This window comes from Salmo salar, chromosome 28, assembly GCF_965601325.2.
Source record: "Salmo salar chromosome 28, fSalSal1, whole genome shotgun sequence".
Lineage (NCBI taxonomy): Eukaryota > Metazoa > Chordata > Actinopteri > Salmoniformes > Salmonidae > Salmo > Salmo salar.
The window spans coordinates 22,400,061-22,423,351 of NC_138318.1; the positions used below are offsets into that span (position 1 = coordinate 22,400,061).

The following is a 23,291-nucleotide window of genomic DNA, read 5'->3' on the forward strand; positions in this document are numbered from 1 at the left end:
CTCTGGGCACCTTATTCATCCAAGCTACTTAATACTGCCCCCGTTCCCAAATAAGTTAAAGGGCTAAAAAAAATTTAAGCAAGAAAGTAAAAGATCGCAAGCAGCCTAGTATTATACAAGATACATACATACATTTTTAATAAAGGAGGCGACAAGGACAAAATAATAACTTGAAACGAATGTATAAGACTGACAACAGATACCACAACAATCACATTAAGCGAAATCCAGTTTGAAGAAGTGTTTCTTTAGCTCAGACTTAAAGGCAGTGGTGGTCTGGGGCATGCGGAGGTGGGGGGAGCTCGTTCCACAGCCGGGGGTCGAGACAGCAAAATGCTCAGCGACCCATTGTTTTTAGGTGCGTCTTTGGGACTGCAAGGAGTCATTGATAATTTGACCGGAGTGGGGTTGAAGTGTTCACTGAGGTATTGGGGACCAGAGGAATTGGGGGTTATGAAGGAGAGGGAGTCTGGGGTTGTGTTTATGTTTATGTTCTAGTGGAATTGGGTGTTGCGTTTCCTGATTAGGAAAGGAATGGGGCCTAAGACGGATCCTTGGGGGACGCCACTGTTAATCGTTGAGGCGATGATTCCACTTCTTAATCTTTTCAAATAAGTAGGTGGAGAATCTTCTACCATCCTCTGTGGTAGCAATGTTTTATGGATGGATGGATGGATTGATGGATGGTGCAGAGAAAACATTCAGCAGCCATGGGCCATGGAACCTCCCTATTCCTAAGAAGTGAGGCATGAGGAAACGCCACACCTTCTCCCTCCCCCTCCAGCCTTAGCATTCCAGCCTGTTCCCATTCCCCTGGCTTCTTACTTTCAAACAGGAAAGGAAATGATTAGGGAAGGACATGAATCTGGTTGCTAAGGCCAAGTACAGCAGCAAATGAATCACTGTGAAACGGGGCTGCACGTGGGTTATCAAAAGGTTTTATCTGCTATTTTGCTTTGCTATGGAGATTATGATTTGTTTTGCAAAGAAGATAAATTATTAAATGCAACAAAGTTGGGATAATTGTTGACAAAATGATTGGCCTAGGAAATCTAATTAAAGTCATGTGAAAGTACATGTTTATTTCTGACACATACTGAAGTGAATTCACCATTGTGCAATATCCGCTTTCTCATGTTGTGTTTAGTAATTCTTAAAGCATAGTGTTGCAAATGGAGGGTCGATTACCAAAAGTTTACTAGTAAACTACCGGAATTTTGAAAACATTCAGGATTTTATGGAATTTTCATAACATATCAAGTATATTTATTTTACTATGTCAATATGTTTTTGTAAATGTTTTGATGCCAAACTGGTGGCAGTTGTGAAAAAGTGTATTAGTTGGAAGAGTTGCAGAGTTAATAGAAAATTATGCCATTGTTGATTTAGATGTTTTTTCATTAATTAGGCTCTTTTCCCTTGAACCTTTGGTCTATTTACTAGAAACTCGTGGACAATATGTACGCAGATATAAGGATGAATAAATATGTGTTTGTAATTCAAATATATTACCAAAATTACCATAGATTACCTGTTAATTACCAAAATTATAGAATTATATAACTTGGTAAATTACTGGTAGTTTTGCAACCCTGTGTTCCACATAGGAATGAACAGGGCTAAGTAAGTAAGTTTTCTGATCAGGTGTGTCCTTGTGTGATTTCCCCACAGTTGATGGACTGGAAACAGCATCTCTGTCCAACTGTGATGTTGTGCTGGGCAGCACCCAGACTCCTCCACTGAAGCAGAAGGGGAAGCTCTCCACTATAGGGAAGATCTTCAAACCCTGGAAATGGCGCAAGAAGAAAACCAGTGACAAGTTTCAGGACCTATCCAAAGGTACTTCTGAAGTAGCCTGGACACATACTGTTTTATTATGCTGTTGCCATGCCATATGTTTTCATGCTAACATGAAACTTGTTCTATTTGCTATCCCCTGAAATTACCCCCCCACACACACAAAGCCATTGGTTTGTATTTTGCATGACGCTGAAATTCTTGGCAAGCTACATAGTGTGAGTACCCTAACTAATGTAAATCTTGTGATATTGACAATTTACATTTATGTAAAGATCTCGAGCGATACAATATAGGCTGGCTAGGGGCAGGTTTGAAATGAATTCAGTGCTGCCAAAGAATAGAAGTGTGATCATGGGTTCAATTTCTATGTAACACAGAACTAAATTAAGTGATATCTGATCATCATATGCAGTCATGTTGAGCTCTTCATGTCATTCTAGACCTGGCTTCAAATAATTTTTGTTTTCTTTCAAATACTTTTACCATTTTGATGGAGCCTGTCTGGGTGGGGTTTACATTGTTGGTTCTAACCCAGCTCAATCAAATGTAGCTATTTGAAAGAAAACCAATACTATTTGAACCCAGGTCTGTTGGCTGGTAGTGGAAAGGACTTCTAAGGTTCAATTCTTGGTGTGATAATTGTTTTTAGAACACAAATGCTCTCCATTAGCTGTGTTACAGTGGAAGTGATTGTCTGGGAGCATCTCATTTGAACAAAAGCAGCTTTTTGCACTCTTGCATGGCTAAAGTGTTGGATGGCTGTATCTGGGCCGCCAATAGTCAGCAGTGTATCCCCAGTCTATGCCAGCCTATCGAAATATCTGTCACATGCAAGGTGGTATAAAATCCAACCTTCTCGTGTAACTAGTATGAGTGAAACTGTATGCTTCCAAGTCAGTCACTTTTTCTATGGAAAACTAGAAGAACTAGGCCTAAATGAAAGTTGTAAGCAGATTACATTATCTAAAGGCTTCAGTTCTGAGAATACTCCTCTGGTGTGGACTGAAGAATGGTCATACCTAGGACTGTTGCGGTGACCATATTACCGCCACACCGGCAGTTATGAGTCATGACCGCAGTAAAATTCCACTTGACCGTTGAGTCACGGTAATCTCCTTTTATGCACTCTGGACATGCGTTGGTAGTACCCAACTCACTAACGACCATCAGGTCGCTAATGGCCTGGTACTCAGGGCTCTATTGTCCCTCTAACCACTCTGACATCAATGCAAATGCCATTAAAAATCACATCAAACACTTATCATCAAAACAGTATCATGCTTTTAAAACTCACTTCACTGTGATCGATCAATTTGAAGAAAGAAGTTCAACAACAGGTTGAAACTGAGTGGAAAACATGGTCATTGTGAATCTTGTTTCAAAGCCTAATACAACTAAATGGACAGCACTTCCTAAGGGGATGATGAATTAAAACCCCCCAAAATAGCCAAGGGCGTTTAAAAAAAATATTTTCATAATTAATAGACTGACATTACCCCAAGCTACAGAATATCTCACCACTGTGCGTTTCCCTCCTTTCTCGAGCGTGCAGAGAGGGGGGGGCTGTCAATAGTTTAATGAAATGTTTTCTTGCGAAAAAAAAGTTACTATCAATATTCCCTAACAGATTTGACTTTGTTTCCCAAATGAAGCTGCTGGAACAGGGTTGGACAGCCCATGGCATACAGAGTTTGGGCGGAATATAACCTGTCGCACAGCGAGAGGCTGCATGCTCCTCAAACAGCGGAGTGAAATAGGTGTTACTATGAGCCCAGTGTGAAAGCAGAGTTTTGATGGTTGCCACTAAAAAGAGGAGGATCCCAGCTGCTACTATATTTAGTTTTCAGCTGCTCATATTAAGCACATGCTCCACTATAATACTGGAGTAGCCTACCCTGCATGATTGAAAAACAAGCTACGGGAAAGCGGCCTCCGTTCACCATTCGAGTGCATGTGGATGACGTCTTTTTTCCCCTACACCTGTTCTTGCCCATTTTAGAATGGGCCATTCTAAATCGAAACAACTTTGACATATTAGTAAAGACAAGATTACATTTAGAATAGTCTGATGGGTGAAATATGGTCACTTGATGAGAAGAGTGTGTGCAGCCTGAGGCAAGGTACAGAGCGCCAGCTTTTTTTGTGGCTTTCTCAAGTCTTCAATAGCATATAGTCGCACCATGCAGTCCCATATACATTCTAAGGTTTGTATCATTCACAACTAAAGTTGGCAAATAACTCTAAATCTAGCATATAGGACCTGTTTCAAATGATCACTTACGCTCAACATAGCCACTTCATATGCACACTCACTCCAGAATGGGAAAATATATATTTTCTATTTTATCCAGCTATGTTCAATTATATTCTTCTTAATATAAAATCATATAATATAAAATAATGGCACAGGATTTATAAGCAATATCTTGTCTGCTGAATGAACAAGCCTACAGCCTATGGCATGGCGCATAGCCAGATAACATACAGTAGGACAACTCATATTCTGTTCTTCTGAAATACATTTTCTTCATATCATAATGTTTCTTTAGACCTGCCTAAAATAATGGATTTATTGTGATGATGTATATTAAATGGATTTATTCTACTCTTTTTTTTTTTTTTTTTTTTTTTTTTTAATGTAGATATTCCAAAGACGCGCATCAGTGGCTTGTAGGCCTATGCGTGGAGGCCTGGAGATGCTAAACGTGTTTTTATGTCAATTAAAAGGTCAATTACTGTGAGACTGGCAGTCATTTGCATGACAATAACCGTCTGACAAAATGTCAAGTCCTCCACAGCCCTAGTCATACCAGGTATTGTATTAGTCCTATGCAGTTTACTCCTTTTATCTCACCTTGGACCGCCTCTAGTTAGAACTAATCCATTCTCTTGAACACAATCTCAACTAAAGGCTCATGTAACACTTCACTGTGAGATTGTCATGCAAGTACTATTAATGATGTTAGGTGCTGTCGTGCTATTAGGTGACCTAAACTGGGACATGCTTAACACCCCGGCCATCCTACAATCTAAGCTTGATGCCCTCAATCTCACACAAATGATCAATTAACCTACCAGGTACAACCCCTAATCCGTAAACACGGGCACCCTCATAAATATCATCCTAACCAACCTTCCCTCTCAATATACCTCTGCTGTCTTCAACCAGGACCTCAGCGGTCACTGCCTCATTGCCTGCGTCTGTAATGGGTCTGCGGTCAAACGACCACCCCTCATCACTGTCAAACGCTCCCTAAATCACTTCAGCAAGGAGGCCTTTCTAATTGACCTCATTCCGACAGTAGAGGATGCCTGGTTATTCTTTAAAGTGCTTTACTCACCATCTTAAATAAGCATGCCCCATTCAAAAAATGTAGAACCAGGAAAAAGATATAGCCCTTGGTTCACTCCAGACCTGACGGCCCTTGACCAGCACAAAAACATCCTGTGGCGTTCTGCATTAGCATCGAATAGCCCCCGCGATATGCTACTTTTCGGGGAAGTTAGGAACCAATATACACAGTCAGTTAGGAAGGCAAAGGCTAGCTTTTTAAAACAGAAATTTGTATCCTGTAGCACAAACTCAAAAAAGTTATGGGACACTGTAAAGTCCATGGAGAATAAGAACACCTCCTCCCAGCTGCCCACTGCACTGAGGCTAGGAAACACTGTCACCACCGATAAATCCATGATAATTGAGAATTTCAATAAGCATTTTTTTACGGCTGGCCATGCTTTCCACCTGGATACCCCTACCCCGGTCAACAGCCCTGCACCCCCCAAAGCAACTTGACAAAGCCTCCCCCATTTCTCTTTCACCCAAATCCAGATAGCTGATGTTCTGAAAGAGCTGCAAAATCTGGACCCCTACAAATCAGTCGGGCTAGACAATCTGGACCCTCTCTTTCTAAAATTATCCGCTGAAATTGTTGCAACCCCTATTACTAGCTTTTTCAACCTCTTTTGTATCGTCCGAGATCCCCAAAGATTGGAAAGCTGCCGCGGTCATACCCCTCTTCAAAGGGGGAGACATTCTAGACCAAAACTGCTACAGACCTATATCTATCCTACCCTGCCTTTCTAAAGCCTTCGAAAGCCAAGTTAACAAACAGATCACCGACCATTTCGAATCCCATCGTACCTTCTCCGCAATGCAATCTGGTTTCCGAGCTGGTCATGGGTGCACCTCAGCCCTCAGCCATGCTCAAGGTCCTAAACGATATCATATCCGCCATCGATAAGAGCCAATACTGTGCAGCTGTATTCATTGGCCTGGCCAAGGCTTTTGACTCTGTCAATCACCACATTCATATCGGCAGACTCAACAGCCTTGGTTTCTCAAATGACTGTCTCGCCTGGTTCACCAACGACTTCTCAGACAGAGTTCAGTGTGTCAAATCGGAGGTCCTGTTGTCCGGACCTCTGGCAGTCTCTATGGGGGTGCCACAGGGTTCAATTCTCGGGCTGATTTCTTTTCTCTGCACACATCAATGATGTCACTCTTGCTGCTGGTGATTCTCTGATCCACCTCTACGCAGACGACACCATTTTGTATACTTCTGGCCCTTCTTTGGACACTGTGTTAACTAACCTCCAGACTAGCTTCAATGCCATACAACTCTCCTTCCGTGGCCTCCAAATGCTCTTAAATGCAAGTAAAACTAAATGCATGCTCTTCAACCGATCGCTGCCCACACCTGCCCGCCCGCCCAGCCTCACTACTCTGGATGGTTCTGACTTAGAATATGTGGACAACTACAAATACCTAGGTGTCTGGTTGGACTGTAAACTCTCCTTCCAGACTCAAATTAAGCATCTCCAATCCAAAATTAAATCTAGAATCGGCTTCCTATTTTGCAACAAAGCATCCTTCACTCATGCTGCCAAACATACCCTCGTAAAACTGACTATCCTACTGATCCTTGACTTCGACGATGTCATTTACAAAATAGCCTCCAACACTCTACTCAGCAAATTGGATGCAGTCTATCACAGTGCCATCCGTTTTGTCACCAAAGCCCTATATACTACCCACCACTGCAAACTGTATGCTCTCATTGGCTGGCCCTCGCTTCATATTCGTCGCCAAACCCACCTGCTCCAGGTCATCTATAAGTCTTTGCTAGGTAAAGCCCCGCCTTATCTCAGCTCACTGGTCACCATAGCAGCACCCACCCATAGCACGCGCTCCTGCAGGTATATCTCACTGTTCACCCCCAAAGCCAATTCCTTCTTCAGCCGCCTTTCCTTCCAGTTCTCTGCTGCCAATGACTGGAACGAACTGCAAAAATCACAGAAGCTGGAGACTCATATCTCCCTCACTAGCTTTAAGCACCAGCTGTCAGAGAAGCTCACAGATCACTGCACCTGTACATATCCCATCTGTAAATATAACATCCAACTACCTCATCCCCCATACTGTTATTTATTTTATTTATTTTGCTCCTTTGCAACCCATTATCTCTACTTGCACACTCACCTTCTGCACATCTATCAGTCCAGTGTTTAATTGCTATATTGTAATTATTTCGCTACTATGGCCTATTTATTGCCTTCCCTCCGGTATCCTACCTCATTTGCACACACTGTATGTAGACCTTTTTTCTACTGTATTATTGACTGTATGTTTTGTTTATCCCATGTGTAACTCTGTGTTGTTGTTTGTGTCGCACTGCTTTGCTTTATCTCGGCCAGGTCACAGTTGTAAATGAGAACTTGTTCTCAACTAGCCTACCTGGTTAAATAAAGGTGAAATAAAAAAAACATGATAGAGAATCGGAGTTCCATAAAGCCTTCGAGGGATCATAATTTACATATTTAATGGGCTTACTTTCCCGACTGCAACATGGAACCATTTCCCTAAGCTGTCCATCTTTCACATGATCTGTTGTAATTGATTCCTCTGTGTAATTGTTCCTGTGCTTTTATTTAATCCCTAACTTAGTGTGTGTGGGGTGGGGAGGGTGGGGTGCAGGTGTAGTGGGTAATATCCTCCCCTGTCATTGCAAAAGGCATAGAATTAATGACTGCATCTGGTCAATGATTAACAACTCTGCCATGCTCATCTCCATAGTTCTGGAGAGGAAAATCTCCACGAGGCAAAGTCGAGAGGAGCTGATAAGACGAGGTGTTCTCATTCCCGATCAAGGTGAGTTATGGCGGGGAAAATGTATGAAATCTAACAGTGTTCCATTTGTTTATTATAGTATTGTGTAGAAGTCCCGCTCCAAACCCCGTTTCCCTCTACGTCATCGGGGAGTGGAATACTGATGTTAGCTGTTGCTACGATGGGGGAAGAAACCCAAACTGCAGTTCCATCTAAGTTGTTTGTGTCCTCCTGGTACACTGTACTGTAGTCCCCTCCCACGCATTGTTAAACGCCAATTTAACATTACCTCAAATCTGCGTCAAGGAAGACAAATTTAATTTTGTTCTTAGGGGAGCTAATCTAATGGTAAATGTCTCGAGACGGAAGCCTCCTTTCTTCTTACATTCCTTGTGTGTACTGTATAATTAATGGATGTAGTAAAATAGCTGTCAGTTAAATGTCAGGTAATGTCAGCTAAAATGTACCCCATTCTCACCCCCTGCTAACTCCTAAATGTTTCGTTTGCACCAGAGGAGCCAGTGAACTCTGAGAATCTAAATGGCCATGCAACGCCTAGTGTGGGGTCAGATGAGGTCAAAGTTGACATGGAGTCTCTGCAAACACCTTTGGAGGAGAAGACAGAAGGGTCGGAGAATGCTGAGGACAAAGCAGGTATACTGGAATGCTTTTAACATGTTTGTCTGCAAGCAGGCCAAAGCTAAATGAAATGGCATGGTCTAAATCCATTCGGTGAGCTCCAATTGAATGTGTCCACTAGCGCTTCCTATTTTGGCTTTGACCTCCAAGCAGGAGTCTGAACAGAGCAATAACCCATCCACTAATGGTCAATATCACCCTTTTAGACCTGCAGGAGTATTGCCATCTGAAGCTTTTTAAGTGTTTTGGGGGTTCCTCAATAAAGAAATTCCATCCCATATCCATTAACACATCTCCATCGCTGTTGATCTTTTAGCGGTAGCCCCTGACACTCCAGCAGAACGTATCCAGATACACCTATGTTAAATCCCCTTGACAGTCAGATAGGGAAACGAAAGAAATCTCCTATTCTTAAGCCCTGCAGACAAAAGGAGGCTGTCACTTCTGCAATGATCAAAGGCCCTCAGTACTCTACTGACCATCACAATGTGGGCCTCTATTGAACCACTGGAGCCAGAGCTCTGGCCTCTTCAGATCAATAGTAAGCCAATCTACTGCTAGAGCGGCAGGTAGCCTAGTGGTTAGAGTGTTGGGCCAGTAACCGAAAGGTTGCTAGATCGAATCCCCAAGCTGACAAGGTAAAAATATGTCATTTTGCCCCTGAACAAGGCAGTTAACCCACTGTTCCTAGGCCGTCATTGTAAATAAGAATTTGTTCTTAACTGACTTGCCTGGTTAAATAAAAAAAATAACACTGCTGCCAACTTAATACTGCTGACCAAAGACAAACTGGGATGACCAGCTAGATCTCTCTCCAACAACACATTCAGAGTGGTTCAGCTGGTCAGTGTGGGTCAGGAAGACTGATTCAAATGAGGCCTCAGTTCATTATGGAGCCATTTGGTGCCCTGTCAGGGCAGATACCCAGACAATGCCTCATCTAAAGTGCCCGGGCACTGAGGGCTCTGCCTGGCAATAATATGTTGCATTATTGAAGGCAGCAGGAGCTTGGTCGTGATAGCTCAGATGAGAAGAATGTAAAGAGAAATGATCCTATAATGACTCTATAAGATATACTTTATTAGTCCATACTAGATGGACATTTGTCTTCTGCTTTTTTCCCCAACCCTTCCAAGATAGATGGATACTGTACATACATACAGTACATATATTTTGTGTATATAGTACCAGTACCATTCAAAAGTTTGGACACACCCACTCATTCAAGGGTTTTCCTTTATTTTTACTATTTTCTACAGTGTAGAATAATAGTGAAGACATAAAAACTATGAAATAAAACACATGGAATCATGTAGTAACCAAAAAAGGTTTAAACAAATCAAAAGATATATTATATTTGAGATTCTTCAAAGTAGCCACCCTTTGCCTTGATGACAGATTTGCACACTCTTGGCATTCTCTTAACCAGCTTAAACTGAAATTCTTTCCCAACAGTCTTGAAGGAGTTCCCACATATGCTGAGCACTTGTTGGTTGTTTTTCCTTCACTCTGTGGTCCAACTCATCCCAAACCATCTCAATTGGGTTGAGGTCGGGTGATTGTGGAGGCCAGGTCATCTGATGCAGCACTCCATCACTCTCCTTCTTGGTCAAATAACCCTTATACAGCCTGGAGGTGTGTTGGGTCATTGTCCTGTCGAAAAACAAATGATAGTCCCACAAAGCTCAAACCAGATGGGATGGTGTATCGCTGCAGAATGCTGTAGTAGCCATGCTGGATAAGTGTGCCTTGAATTCTAAATAAATCACTGACTGTGTCACCAGCAAAGCACCATCATAACACCTCCTCCATGCTTCACGGTGGGAACCACACGTACGAAAATCATCCGTTCACCTACTCTGCGTCTCACAGACACGGCGGTTGGTACCAAAAATCTCAAATTCGGATTCATAAGACCAAAGGACAGATTTATACCGGTCTAATGTTCATGTTTCTTGGCCCAAGCAAATCTCTTCTTCTTATTGGTGTCCTTTAGTAGTAGTTACTTTGCAGCAATTCGACCATGAAGGCCTGATTCACACAGTCTCCTCTGAACAGTTGATGTTGAGATGTGTCTGTTACTTGAACTCTGTGAAGCATTTATTTGAGCTGCAATTTCTGGGCTGGTAACTCTAATGAACTTATCCTCTGCTGCAGAGGTAACTCTGGGTCTTCCTTTCCTGTGGTGGTCCTCATGAGAGCCAGTTTCATCATAGCAGTTGATGGTTTTTTGCGACTGCACTTGAAGAAACATTAAAAGTTATTGACATTTTCCAGATTGACTGACCTTCATGTCTTAAAGTAACGATGGACTGTCATTTCTCTTTGCTTATTTGAGCTGTTCTTGCCATAATATTGACTTGGTCTTTTACCAAATAGGGCTATCTTCTGTATACCACCTTTACCATGTCACAACACAACTGATTGGCTGAAACGCATTAAGAAGGGAAGAAATTCCATAAAATAACATTTAAGAAGGCACACCTGTTAATTGAAAGGCATTCCAGGTTCTGGGTGACTACTTCATGAAGCTGGTTGAGTGAATGCCAAGAGTGTGCAAAGCTGTTGTCAAGGCAAAGGGTGGCTACTTTGAAGAAAATATATTTTGATTTGTTTTATCTTTAAAAAAAAAAAAAATGTTTTACTTAACTTTTTTGGTAACTACATGATTCCATATGTGTTATTTCATACTTTTGATGTCTTCACTATTATTCTACAATGTAGAAAATATAAAGAAAAACCCTGGAATGAGTAGGAGTGTCCAAACTTTTGACTGGTACTGTATATATTTTATATATACAGTTGAAGTTGGAAGTTTACATACACTTAGGTTGGAGTCATTAAAACTCGTTTTTCAACCACTCCACAAATTCCTTGTTAACAAACTATAGTTTTGGCAAGTCAGTTAGGACATCTACTTTGTGCATGAGATAAGTAATTTTTCAAACAATTGTTTACAGACAGATTATTTCACTTATAATTCACTGTATCACAATTCCAGTGGGTCAGAAGTTTACATCCACTAAGTTGATTGTGCCTGTAAACAGCTTGGAAAATTCCAGAAAATGATGTCATGGCTTTAGAAGCTTCTGATAGGCTAATTGACATCCTTTGAGTCAATTGGAGGTGTACCTGTGGATGTATTTCAAGGCCTACCTTCAAACTCAGTGCCTCTTTGCTTGACATCATGGGAAAATCAAAGTAAATCAGCCAAGACCTCAGCAAAAAAACTGTTGACCCCCACAAGTCTGGTTCATCCTTGGGAGCAATTTCCAAACGCCTGAAGGTACCACGTTCATCTGTACAAACAATAGTACGCAAGTATAAACACCATGGGACCACGCAGCCGTCATACCGCTCAGGAAGGAGACGCGTTCTGTCTCCTAGAGATGAACATACTTTGGTGTGAAAAGTGCAAATCAATCCCAGAACAACAGCAAAGGACCTTGTGAAGATTCTGGAGGAAACAGGTACAAAAGTATCTATATCCACAGTGAAACGAGTCCTATATCGACATAACCTGAAAGGCCGCTCAGCAAGGAAGAAGCTACTGTTCCAAAACCGCCACAATACAGCCAGACTACGGTTTGCAACTGCACATGGGGACAAAGATTGTACTTTTTGGAGAAATGTCCTCTGTTCTAATGAAACAAAAATAGAACTGTTTGGCCGTAGTGACCATTATTATGTTTGGAGGAAAAAGGGGGATGCTTGCAAGCCGAAGAACACCATCCCAACTGTAAGGCACGGGGGTGGCAGCATAATTTTGTGGGGGTGCTTTGCTGCCGGAGGGACTGGTGCACTTCACAAAATAATGGCATCATGAGGGGGGAAAATTATGTGGCTATATTGAAGCAACATTTCAAGACATCAGTAAGGAAGTTAAAGCTTGGTCGCAAATGGGTCTTCCAAATGGACAATGTTCCCAAGCATACTTCCAAAGTTGTGGCAAAATGGCTTAAGGACAACAAAGTCATGGTATTGGAGTGGCCATCTCAAAGCCCTGACCTCAATCCTATAGAACATTTGTGGGAAGAACTGAAAAAGTGTGTGCGAGCAAGGAGGCCTACAAACCTGACTCAGTTACACCAGCTCTGTCAGGAGGAATGGGCCAAAATTCACCCAACTTATTGTGGGAAGCTTGTGGAAGGCTACCCAAAACGTTTGACCCAAGTTAAACAATTTAAAGGCAATGCTGCCAAATACTAATTGAGTGTATGTAAACCTCTGACCCACTGGAAATGTGACGACAAGAAATTAACGCTGAAATAAATCATTCTCTCTACTATTATTCTGACATGTCACATTCCTAAAATAAAGTGGTGATCCTAACTGACCTAAGACAGGGCATTTTTACTAGGATTAAATGTCAGGAATGATGAAAAACTGAGTTCAAATGTATTTGGCTAAGGTGTATGTTATCTTCCGACTTCAACTGTATATAGGCGTACAGAGGCCCATTATCAGCAACCGTCACTCCTGTGTTCCAATGGCACTTTGTTTTAGCTAATCCAAGTTTATCATTTTAAAAGGTTAAATGATCATTAGATACCACTTTTGCAATTATGATAGCACAGCTGAAAACTGTTCTGATTTAAAGAAGCAATATAACTGGCCTTCTTTAGACTAGTTGAGTATCTGCAGCATCACCATTTGTGGGTTCGATTACAGGCTCAAAATGTCCAGAAACAAAGATCTTTCTTCTGAAACTCGTCAATCTATTCTTGTTCTGAGAAATGAAGGCTATTTCATGCGAGAAATTGCCAAGAAACTGAAGATCTCGTACAACGCTGTGTACTACTCCCTTCACAGAACAGCGCAAACTGTCTCTAACCAGAATAGAAAGAGGAGTGTGAGGCCCCTGTGCACAACTGAGCAAGAGGTCAAGTACAGTAGTGTCTAGTTTGAGAAACAGACACCTCACAAGTCCTCAGCTGGCAGCTTCATTAAATAGTACCCACAAAACACCAGTCTCAACATCAACAGTGAAGAGGCGACTCTGGGATGCTCTGTTCCACCTCTCTGATCCACCTCTACGCAGACGACACCATTCTATATACTTCTGGCCCTTCTTTGGACACTGTTAACTAACCTCCAGACGAGCTTCATTGCCATAACTCTCCTTCCGTGGCCTCCAACTGCTCTTAAATGCAGGTAAAACTAAATGCATGCTCTTCAACCGATCGCTGCCCGCCCGCCCAGCATCACTATTCTGGACGGTTCTGACTTAGAATATGTGGACAACTACAAATAATACCTAGGTGTCTGGTTAGACTGTAAACTCTCCTTCCAGACTCATATTAAGCATCTCCATTCCAAAATTAAATCTAGAATCGGTTTCCTATTTTGCAACAAAGCATCCTTCACTCATGCTGCCAAACATATCCTTGTAAAACTGACTATCCTACCGATCCTTGACTTCGGCGTTGTCATTTACAAAATAGCCTCCAACACTACTCAGCAAATTGAATGCAGTCTATCACAGTGCCATCTGTTTTGTCACCAAAGCCCCATATACTACCCACCACTGCAAACTGTATGCTCTCGTTGGCTGGCCCTCGCTTCATATTAGTTTCCAAACCCACTGGCTCCAGGTCATCTATAAGTCTCTGCTAGGTAATGTAATGTAAATGTAAAGCCCCGCCTTATCTCAGCTCACTGGTTACCATAGCACCACCCACCTGTAGCACGCGCTCCAGCAGGTATATTTCACTGGTCACCCCCAAAGCCAATTCCTCCTTTGGCCGCCATTCCTTCCAGTTCTCTGCTGCCAATGACTGGAACGAACTGCAAAAATCACTGAAGCTGGAGACTCATATCTCCCTCACTAGCTTTAAGCACCAGCTGTCAGAGCAGTTCACAGATCACTGCACCTGTACATAGCCTATCTGTAAATAGCCCATCCAACTACTTCATCCCCATACTGTTATCTATTTCATTTATTTTTGCTCCTTTGCACCCCAGTATCTCTACTTGTACACTCATCTTCTGCACATCTATCACTCCAGTGTTTAATTGCTATATTGTTATTATTTTGCTACTATGGCCAATTTATTGCCTTACCTCCGGTATTCTACCTCATTTGCACACTGTATGTGGACTTTTTTTCTACTGTATTATTGACTGTATATTGTGTTTATTCCATGTGTAACTCTGTTGTTTGTGTCGCACTGCTTTGCTTTATCTTGGCCAGGTCGCAGTTGTAAATTAGAACTTGTTCTCATCTAGCCTACCTGGTTAAATAAAGGTGAAATAAAATAAATAAAACTACATACATACATTGTATCATACAGGGCACAACGAGTTTTGATCAGTCATGGAAATAAAAGTGATGAAAAAGAGTGCTAAGATGGAGAACAAGATACTGGAGTTTTGGTGCCGGTACAGCCAACTAGTGCATACATAATATTGCGATATTATCAAAACAATACGATATATCATCTAAGATAATATCCCGATATGTAACTGTATCAATTTAAAAAAATTATTCTCCCATCACTATAATACACATTAGGTTGGAGGTCATGTCTGTTAGACTTCGCTTCCTACCTTAGATATGCACATGATGGAGCCACTTTACGTTCCCGACTTTTACGAGAATTAGCTAGACACATTTTTCTACATGGTCCCACCCTTGTGTTTGTCTCTCCCTGACTCCCTCCATCTGGGTTTGGTAAATTACAGGAGAGGTTGCTCTGCTCCCCCCTCCTCTACCTCCCTTAGTGAGGAATGAAATCAAAGCTACTCCAAAAGGAAACCAGGCCAGAACGCGGGAGGCTAAAAAACATCCCACCACCGCTCCTCCCAAATCAGCTGGTGGGGCTACAGCAGGGCGCAGGGACGGGACCGCTGGTGTTAAAAAGCTTCCCAAAAGCACAGGCAAGCAAGCTTCCGCTCTGCCGCCCAAACAAAACCCTCGAAACAATTACATTGGGAACGGTGAGTATCAGTGGCACTGGTTGGTTGGGAGAGAGAACCCTGTTGGCATGGAGAATGCACCCGTCTTCGCATGTGAAAGGCCTCCCACCGCCTATCTGTCCATCCCTCCTTGTTCCCCTTCAGGATTGAATGGTAGTGTCCATACTAGAAAGCTAGGGATCTACAGTAGTTGAATTGTTCTTGTTGTGAAACAGGAAGTGAGGAGAGTGTGTACAGAGAGTTGCTTGCCGAGACTTCTCCATTTTCAGACAGCATAGCACTACAATAAGATACACTGTGTGTCCCATCTTTGTTCCCCTGCCTGCCTGCCTGCCTGCCTGCCTGCCTCCGAGGGTTTCTGAAAACCCTTGCTTTTTTTGTCTTTGGTGCATGATTATCTGGTTCATGGATCGTTTGGTTTCCCAGGGCGATGTGGCCATGACGTGTGTGTGTGTGTGTGTGTGTGTGTGTGTGTGTGTGTGTGTGTGTGTGTGTGTGTGTGTGTGTGTGTGTGTGTGTGTGTGTGTGTGTGTGTGTGTGTGTGTGTGTGTGTGTGTGTGTGTGTGTGTGTGTGTGTGTGTGTGTGTGTGTGTGTGTGTGTGTGTGTGTGTGTGTGTGTGTGTGTGTGTGTGTGTGTGTGTGTGTGTGTGTGCGGGCGCCAGCGTCCGTGCATGTGACTTGTTTGACCCCACTGGAGTAAACTGCACTACCCAGGGACAATTGTGTTGATTGTAATGGGCATGCCTAACTTGGTATTTTATGAGTTTCTTAGAAGAAATGCCAGATTTTGGGCTGTTGATATTTCTGTTTCTGTTTAATATCCATTGTTATCCTCTGCCTATAATAATTTTGAGTGCACATTGTTCTCTTGTTGAGTGTCAGTAGTTTATTTGGTTTTGAATAGCTTTTGTAGATCTGCCAAATGGCTTATCCACATTACGACCTCTTTCACAGCCACTAATAATATTTGACTCTCAGACCCTGGCCATGACCCCACTCTATGAAGGTGTCTCAGGGAGAGTTGGGATATGCAAAAAAAGGAATGCTTATAATACACACTTGTACATGTGTGAAATAGGACAAATATAAGCACCAACTAAATAATAATTATTATTTTACTCTTCTTATTCTGTCACATGACCACCAACATTCTATAGAAGTAATATATGTTTTTTGTCAGGGACAATGCATCATTGACTGTTAATGTGTCAGACTTAGACAAAAGGCTCATGTTCGTTTTTAGTGCCTGGGCAGGTCATTTGACATGAATGCACTAACAAAAGCGCATAAAATGCAACAGGACATCAGACCGTTTTTGCCATTGTGTTTAACATAGATCTAATGAAGTTTCCTCTCCTCTCAGCCAAATCCTCTCATCCTAAGAAAACTGGAGGCACATCCAAGAGCACGGCCCAGTCCTCATCCTCCTCATCGTCCACACCGCGTACCACAAAGACCTCCAAGGACAGGCCTGCCAACCCAACTGGGACAGATAAGACAAACAAGCGCGTCCTCCAACTAGTAACTGACCCTTCCAGCTTCTCTGGAGCTCCCAAGGCCTCCCCAGAGACAGACAGCCTTTCTGGAGAGAGGCGGGTCCCGGGCACTGGGGATGGGCATGGGAACCAGGGGTGCAAGGAGGAGCCCTCTTCTGGCCCAGAGGGCAGGCCTGCTGCTCAGGATGACTCCTCTCTGACTGGAATGGATAAAGACAATGCCTCAGGAGCCAGTCCTCAGGACCCTGGGGAGAAGGCCCCTCTGGTCAACAACGCCACTGAGGACACTTTCTTCACCGAGTCTCATAGCGAGAGCTCCATGGAGGAAGCCCTGGGGACTGGGGAAGATGAAGGTGGTGACCGTGTGCAACAGTCGGGGGACGCAGACCATGAGTTAGAGAAACGTCAGTGGTACGTATCGATACTGCAACACAGATCTATAGGCTTCTAATGCAGAAAAATCCTATGGGAAGACCTGGGTCAAACACACTTTCAAGTATTTAAGATGTGTGAGGTACACTTGATATAGCTTGAATTCTGCACTTTTGGGACTGTTTCATTGAACCAGGCCAATTAAATCAACTATTTGAAAATAGTTGAGTTATATATTTGACCCAGGTTGGAATTAAAAGTCTCCTCCAAACTGAAGAAAATAAAATGTGGTCTTACATCATAATTGCTGTCATGAAACTTTAGAATGAAATCTGGTGGCATTGGTGGGAAAGCTCTTTACCACAGTCATGATTCCCAAAATAGAACAGTGTGCTTTAGAAAACTCCATTGAATACATGGTGTAATTCTTACTGCACGTGTAGTGTAAATTGATTTGAAAAGTTTCAACTGTGGCGGCAATGTTGTTCGTCATTCTCAGTGTTTTGCAGCTTGAGATGGTCAGCATTGGGAGTCACACAGTACTGCAGAAGATGGCATAGCAGTGTGAAAAGCTATCCTGTGTGGGAACATAATTCTGATAGGTTTTGCTTTACTGGATTATTTCCCACTGGTATTGCACTTGGTCATGTGTTCAACAGTAGGTCAACACAAAGGTCAAAGTCTATACATGTACAATACTCTACCTTTATAGTCACTACCACTCACAGTATGCATTCTAAAAGCTGTTGTTCTTAGTTTTCAACCTTCACATTTTACTATGTGCTGTATTCTTAGATGGCTCCTCATTGCCGAAGTACTGTTCTGATGATGAACGGCACCACAGCTTGAGTTCAAAGCCCAGAAAATGATGTAAATATTTTAGCAGCATCAGCAGCCTAGTTTACCATTTACCGCTACCTGGATTCAATGTTGTCATAATTCATAATGGCTGCTGTGTAATAGGGAGTAACCTATTTCAGCCCTCTATTTAAACATTTGGTGGTGTGGCAAATGGTTGTCTCTCTCTCACACACACACGTCTGAGTCAGCATAGATGTCATAAATGGCCTTCATAGCCCTGAGCTGAACTGGTATAACTTGAATTGGGACAGTAAGTCACAGAGCTCTGTCTGTGTTATAGGCCTTAAACCATTTGGAAAGATGATAGTTCACATGACTTGCATGATACCAGATTCATGAGGAAAAGACTGTTGGGAAAGAAAAGGCCTGTTATCACCAGCATTTTTGGTCTATATACCCTTCATTAGAGTTTGTATATCGACATTTTCCATTATGCAACAAGGAAAACAATGGACATGATAAATAAATCAGAAGACAAGATAAATCAAACCGGTAAGAATGGTTTATCAGGGTTTTGATGATGTGACTCCAGGCCTACCAATGGGATTGGAGAGAAGAAGCTCCACAGTGTTAACCTGGAGAGCCCAGAGGTTACGGTCATCCCAGACAGCACTACGGAGTCTGACTACCAGTCCACAGTCAGCGACTCCGACTCAGATGGGCCCATCCTCTACCGAGACGAAGACGAGGATGAGGAGGACGAGTATACCACAAGTAAGGAATCCGTCGCAGATATAGAAGCTTAAAGCTCATTGTACTCTAGCCTTTTTAGTCAGTCCGCATGTGTTAAATATCTGTCTGTCCAGCCTTTGCAACAAATTAGTCCGTAGCCACTCGTGCACCAGAAACAAGGACTAGAAACAAGAACAACAAAAAAGGACTACAAACAAAGACTAGAAAGAAGGACTAGAAACAATGAAAACAACCTTGATAACAATCTCACTTATTGTGTTTCCACACTCTTTATTGGTGGTTTTATATGTACTTCTTGACTTATATTTTATATTTACTGCACAGCACACATTCCTATAATGCCGTACTCTTGTCCTCTGACTCAGCCCATTTTAAGACTCTCTGGGGGCAGCCTGCATGGCGTAGGCTGGGGGAAGGGGCTAGCTAGATTTTCAGGATTATTATTGGTTTTGTAGGCTCCCTAGCCAGTAAGATTCGCCGCAGGGACACCCTGGCCATCAAACTGGGCAACCGGCCCAGCAAGCGAGAGCTGGAGGAGAAGAACATCCTGCCTCGCACCTCTGAGACCGAGAGGCAGGAACTCCGGCAACAGATTCACTCCAAGCTAGTGAGGTACAGAGTACACCCATGGAGTCATATAGACACACACACGCCTACACATGCATTGTGTGTATTTAAGATCGTATTTCATCTGAAATAACTGTTCTGGTGTGAGATTTCCGAAAACTTGGTAGCACTAAAATCCTCTTTCATCTAAGGGACTTAAGATGATCTTAGTGCTACAAAGCTTTTGGGGAACTCACCCCTGTTCCCAAATCACTGAGGTATTGTCTCGTTTCATTCTCCCTCTGTCCCTCACAGACGACTTAGTCAGAGGCCCAGCACTGAGGAACTGGAGCAGAGGAACATTCTGAAACGTGAGTGACGACAGACAGATGCCACCACAGACAGACAGCACCACATTGGCCCCAGTCAGACAACCCCTTAGTACTGTACAAAACATTTCCTCCACACAAGGTCTGTTTGTCTTCTGGCTTTGGTCATGTGTGTTTTTCAGATTATATACTGAACAAAAATATAAACGCAACAGTCAAATCTTTTAAATTGTTATTTGAGTTACAGTTCATATAAGAAAATCAGTCAATTTAAATGTAAAAAATTAGGCCCTAATCTATGGATTTCACATGACTTGGAATACAGGTATACATCTGTTGGTCACCGATACCTTTAAAAAAACAGATAGGGGCGTGGATCAGAAAACTAGTCAGTATCTGGTGTGACCATAATTTGCCTCATGCAGGGCGAAACATCTCCTTCGCATAGTTGATCAGGCTGTTGATTGTGGCCTGTGGAATGTTGTCCCACTCCTCTTCAATGGCTGTGCGAAGTTTCTGGATATTGGCAGGAACTGGAACACGCTGTCGTACACGTCGATCCAGAGCATCCCAAACATGCTCAATGGGTGACATGTCTGGTGAGTATGCAGGCCATGGAAGAACTGGGACATTTTCAGCTTTCAAGAATTGTGTACAGATCCTTGCGACATGGGGCTGTGGATTATAATGCTGAAACATGAGGTGATGGTGGCGGATGAATGGCACGACAATGGACCTCCAGGATCTCGTCACGGTATCTCTGTGCATTCAAATTTCCATCGATTTAAAATGTAATTGTGTTTGTTGTCTGTAGTTTATGCCTACCCATACCATAACCCCACCGCCACCATGGGCCACTTTTTTCACAACATTGACATTAGCAAACCACTCGCCCACAAGACGCCATACACGTGGTCTGCGGTTCTCTAAAACAACGTTGGAGGCAGCTTATGGTAGAGAAATGAACATTCAATTATCTGGCAACAGCTCTGGTGGACATTCCTGCATGCAAATTGCACACTCCCTCAACTTGAGACATCTGTGGCATTGTGTAGTGTGACAAAGATGCATATTTTAGAGTGGCCTTTTATTGTCCCCAGCACAAGGTGCACCGGTGTCATGATCATGCTGTTTAATCAGATTCTTGATATGCCACACCTGTCAGGGGGATGGATTATCTTGGCAGAGACCAACACTTTATATGTTGCGTTTATTTTTGTTCAGTGTAGATAGTTCAGTTCCACATGACCTAAAAAGCTGATGACTTTATCCCATTCAGTCAAAGGTTGATGCTAGACTAGTTACGTTTTCATAAGGAGACGGTGTATGTGAATAAATTAGTCCCGCTGGAATCCAAGACAAAGGTGAAGTTGTTCTCCTGGCCTGGACAGCTGTGCATCAAGGTCTAATGGTGCATTGATGTGGGGGGAGGCCAGTTATCGACTGATGGCTCATCTACTTGCCCAGTTTATTGGTTAGGAAATCAATTTTGTGAAACACATTACGCCAGATTGAGCATGACCAGTGAACATTAACATTTTTAAGAGGATAACATCTTGAGCTCTTATCGTGCCAGACAATGTTTTACATTTTTGGGTCAGAGAAGGTCAGGATAAAAGTCAATAGGAATGTGTTATTTATGTTTACCTGGTCATTCTCTCTATCGCCTAGAAGCTAACTTTGTTCTAAGCAAATCAAACTTAATCTAAAGTGCATCGGGACACACTTTACAGGCAAATCTAAGGACTACCATTTGATCAACAGGCTTAAAACATGTTCCTGTAATACAGTCAATGCTCACGTGGAGATTTCCTGTCTATTAAACAGGAAGCAGTGAAAGAAGGGGCCATTTTGTTGTTGTAATGCAGTAAACACCCCAGCAAGATTATTTATGAGATCTTTGTGGTAGAATCATAATACATGAGGCTGAGAGGGAGAGGGCAGTTAACTGCCTGTTGCCTTATTGAAAGCAGATGGCAAAGGTTGCACGCCTCCCAGGGACTCTATGCACATCTGTCACACACTCAACAACTACCTGTTGAAGAATATAACACAGGTCTACACTGCTCTGGTTTAAAGAGTTGACTATGTATGGTTAAGAAAGTACGACTCCAAATTAAAGTTTGTCAGATGTTTTCAGACCTCAAAAGCAGACTAATGTTGAGATAAGTCCATGTTCCAGGCCATCTGTTTTGTAGATGCAGCCATATGGCACGTTCCAAAATCAATGGGAAGGATAAGCACTGTATCATTTCCAGACTTTCCATTAACCACATTGCTTAATTGACAATCACTATATTGGTCAGTGAAGTACCACCTTAGCCTACTTACAACTTCTTTTTAATTTCACTGCAGAGACGAATGAAGCTGATAAACATGAAGCCATACAAGAGATTAAAAGGAGACTCTCCCGAAAGGTACTGTCATTTATACTTTATTTAGGCACACCAATACTAGGCTTGCTGAATGTCTGCATCTCATTAGACATATAATTCATATAATGACTCGTGTTGATACAGGGCATTCGGAAAGTATTCAGGCCCCTTGATTTTTTTCCACATTTTGTTACGTTACAGCCTTATTCTAAAATGGATTCAATTGTTTTTTTTGCTCCTCATCAATCTACACACAATACCCCATAATGACAAAGACAACAACGTTTTACATTTTTGCACATTAATAAATAAATAAAATAATAATAATAATGAAATGTCACATTTACAAAAGTATTCAGACCCTTTACTCAGTACTTTTTTGAAGCACCTTTGGCAGCGATTACAGCCTTGAGTCTTCATGGGTATGACGCTTGGCACAACCTGAATTTGGGGAGTTTCTCCCATTCTTCACTGCAGATCCTCTCAAGCTCGGTCAGGTTGGATGGGGAGTGTCGCTGCACAGCTATTTTCAGGTCTCTCCAGAGATGTTCGGGCTCTTGCTGAGCCACTCAAGGACATTCAGAGACTTGTCCCGAAGCCACTCCTGCGTTGTCTTGGCTATGTGCTTAGGGTCGCTCTCCTGTTGGAAGGTGAACCTTGGCCCATGTCTGAGGTCCTGAGCGCTCTGGAGCAGGTTTTCATCAAGGGTCTCTCTGTACTTTGCTCCGTTAATCTTTCCATCTATCCTGACTAGTCTTCCCGTCTCTGCCGCTGAAAAACATCCCCACATCATGATGCTGCCACCACCATGCTTCACCGTAGATGACAATGACCGTAGAACTCTTTGGCATTCAGGCCAAAGAGTTCAATCTTGGTTTCATCAAACCAGAGAATCTTGTTTCTCATGGTCTGAGAGTCTTTAGGTGACTTTTGGCAAACTCCAAGCGGGCAGTCATACACTTTTTACTGAGGAGTGGCTTCCGTCTGGCCACACTACCATAAAGGCCTAATTGGTGGAGTGCTGCAGAGATGGTTGTCCTTCTGGAAGATTCTCTAATCTTCGCAGAGGAACTCTGGAGCCATGTCAGAGTGACCATTGGGTTCTTGGTCAACTCCCTGACCAAGGGCCTTCTCCCCCGATTGCTCAGTTTGGCCG

General features: G+C 42.7%; 1 protein-coding gene across 3 annotated transcripts in view; it reads left to right on the plus strand.

Annotated features, from left to right (window-relative positions):
• Window positions 1-23,291, plus strand: part of phactr2 (phosphatase and actin regulator 2) — a 51,419-nt gene that overhangs the window by 22,626 nt on the left and 5,502 nt on the right. The window contains exons 2-10 of one of the 3 annotated variants that reach the window (XM_014179906.3): window positions 1,672-1,839; window positions 7,874-7,948; window positions 8,420-8,560; window positions 15,230-15,484; window positions 16,827-17,370; window positions 18,725-18,906; window positions 19,341-19,497; window positions 19,747-19,802; window positions 22,116-22,177. In XM_014179906.3, coding sequence (XP_014035381.2) covers window positions 1,672-1,839; window positions 7,874-7,948; window positions 8,420-8,560; window positions 15,230-15,484; window positions 16,827-17,370; window positions 18,725-18,906; window positions 19,341-19,497; window positions 19,747-19,802; window positions 22,116-22,177 — 1,640 coding nt within the window. The remainder of the gene's footprint in view (window positions 1-1,671; window positions 1,840-7,873; window positions 7,949-8,419; window positions 8,561-15,229; window positions 15,485-16,826; window positions 17,371-18,724; window positions 18,907-19,340; window positions 19,498-19,746; window positions 19,803-22,115; window positions 22,178-23,291) is intronic. The other 2 variants (XM_014179908.3, XM_014179909.3) reach the window with 2 other exon arrangements.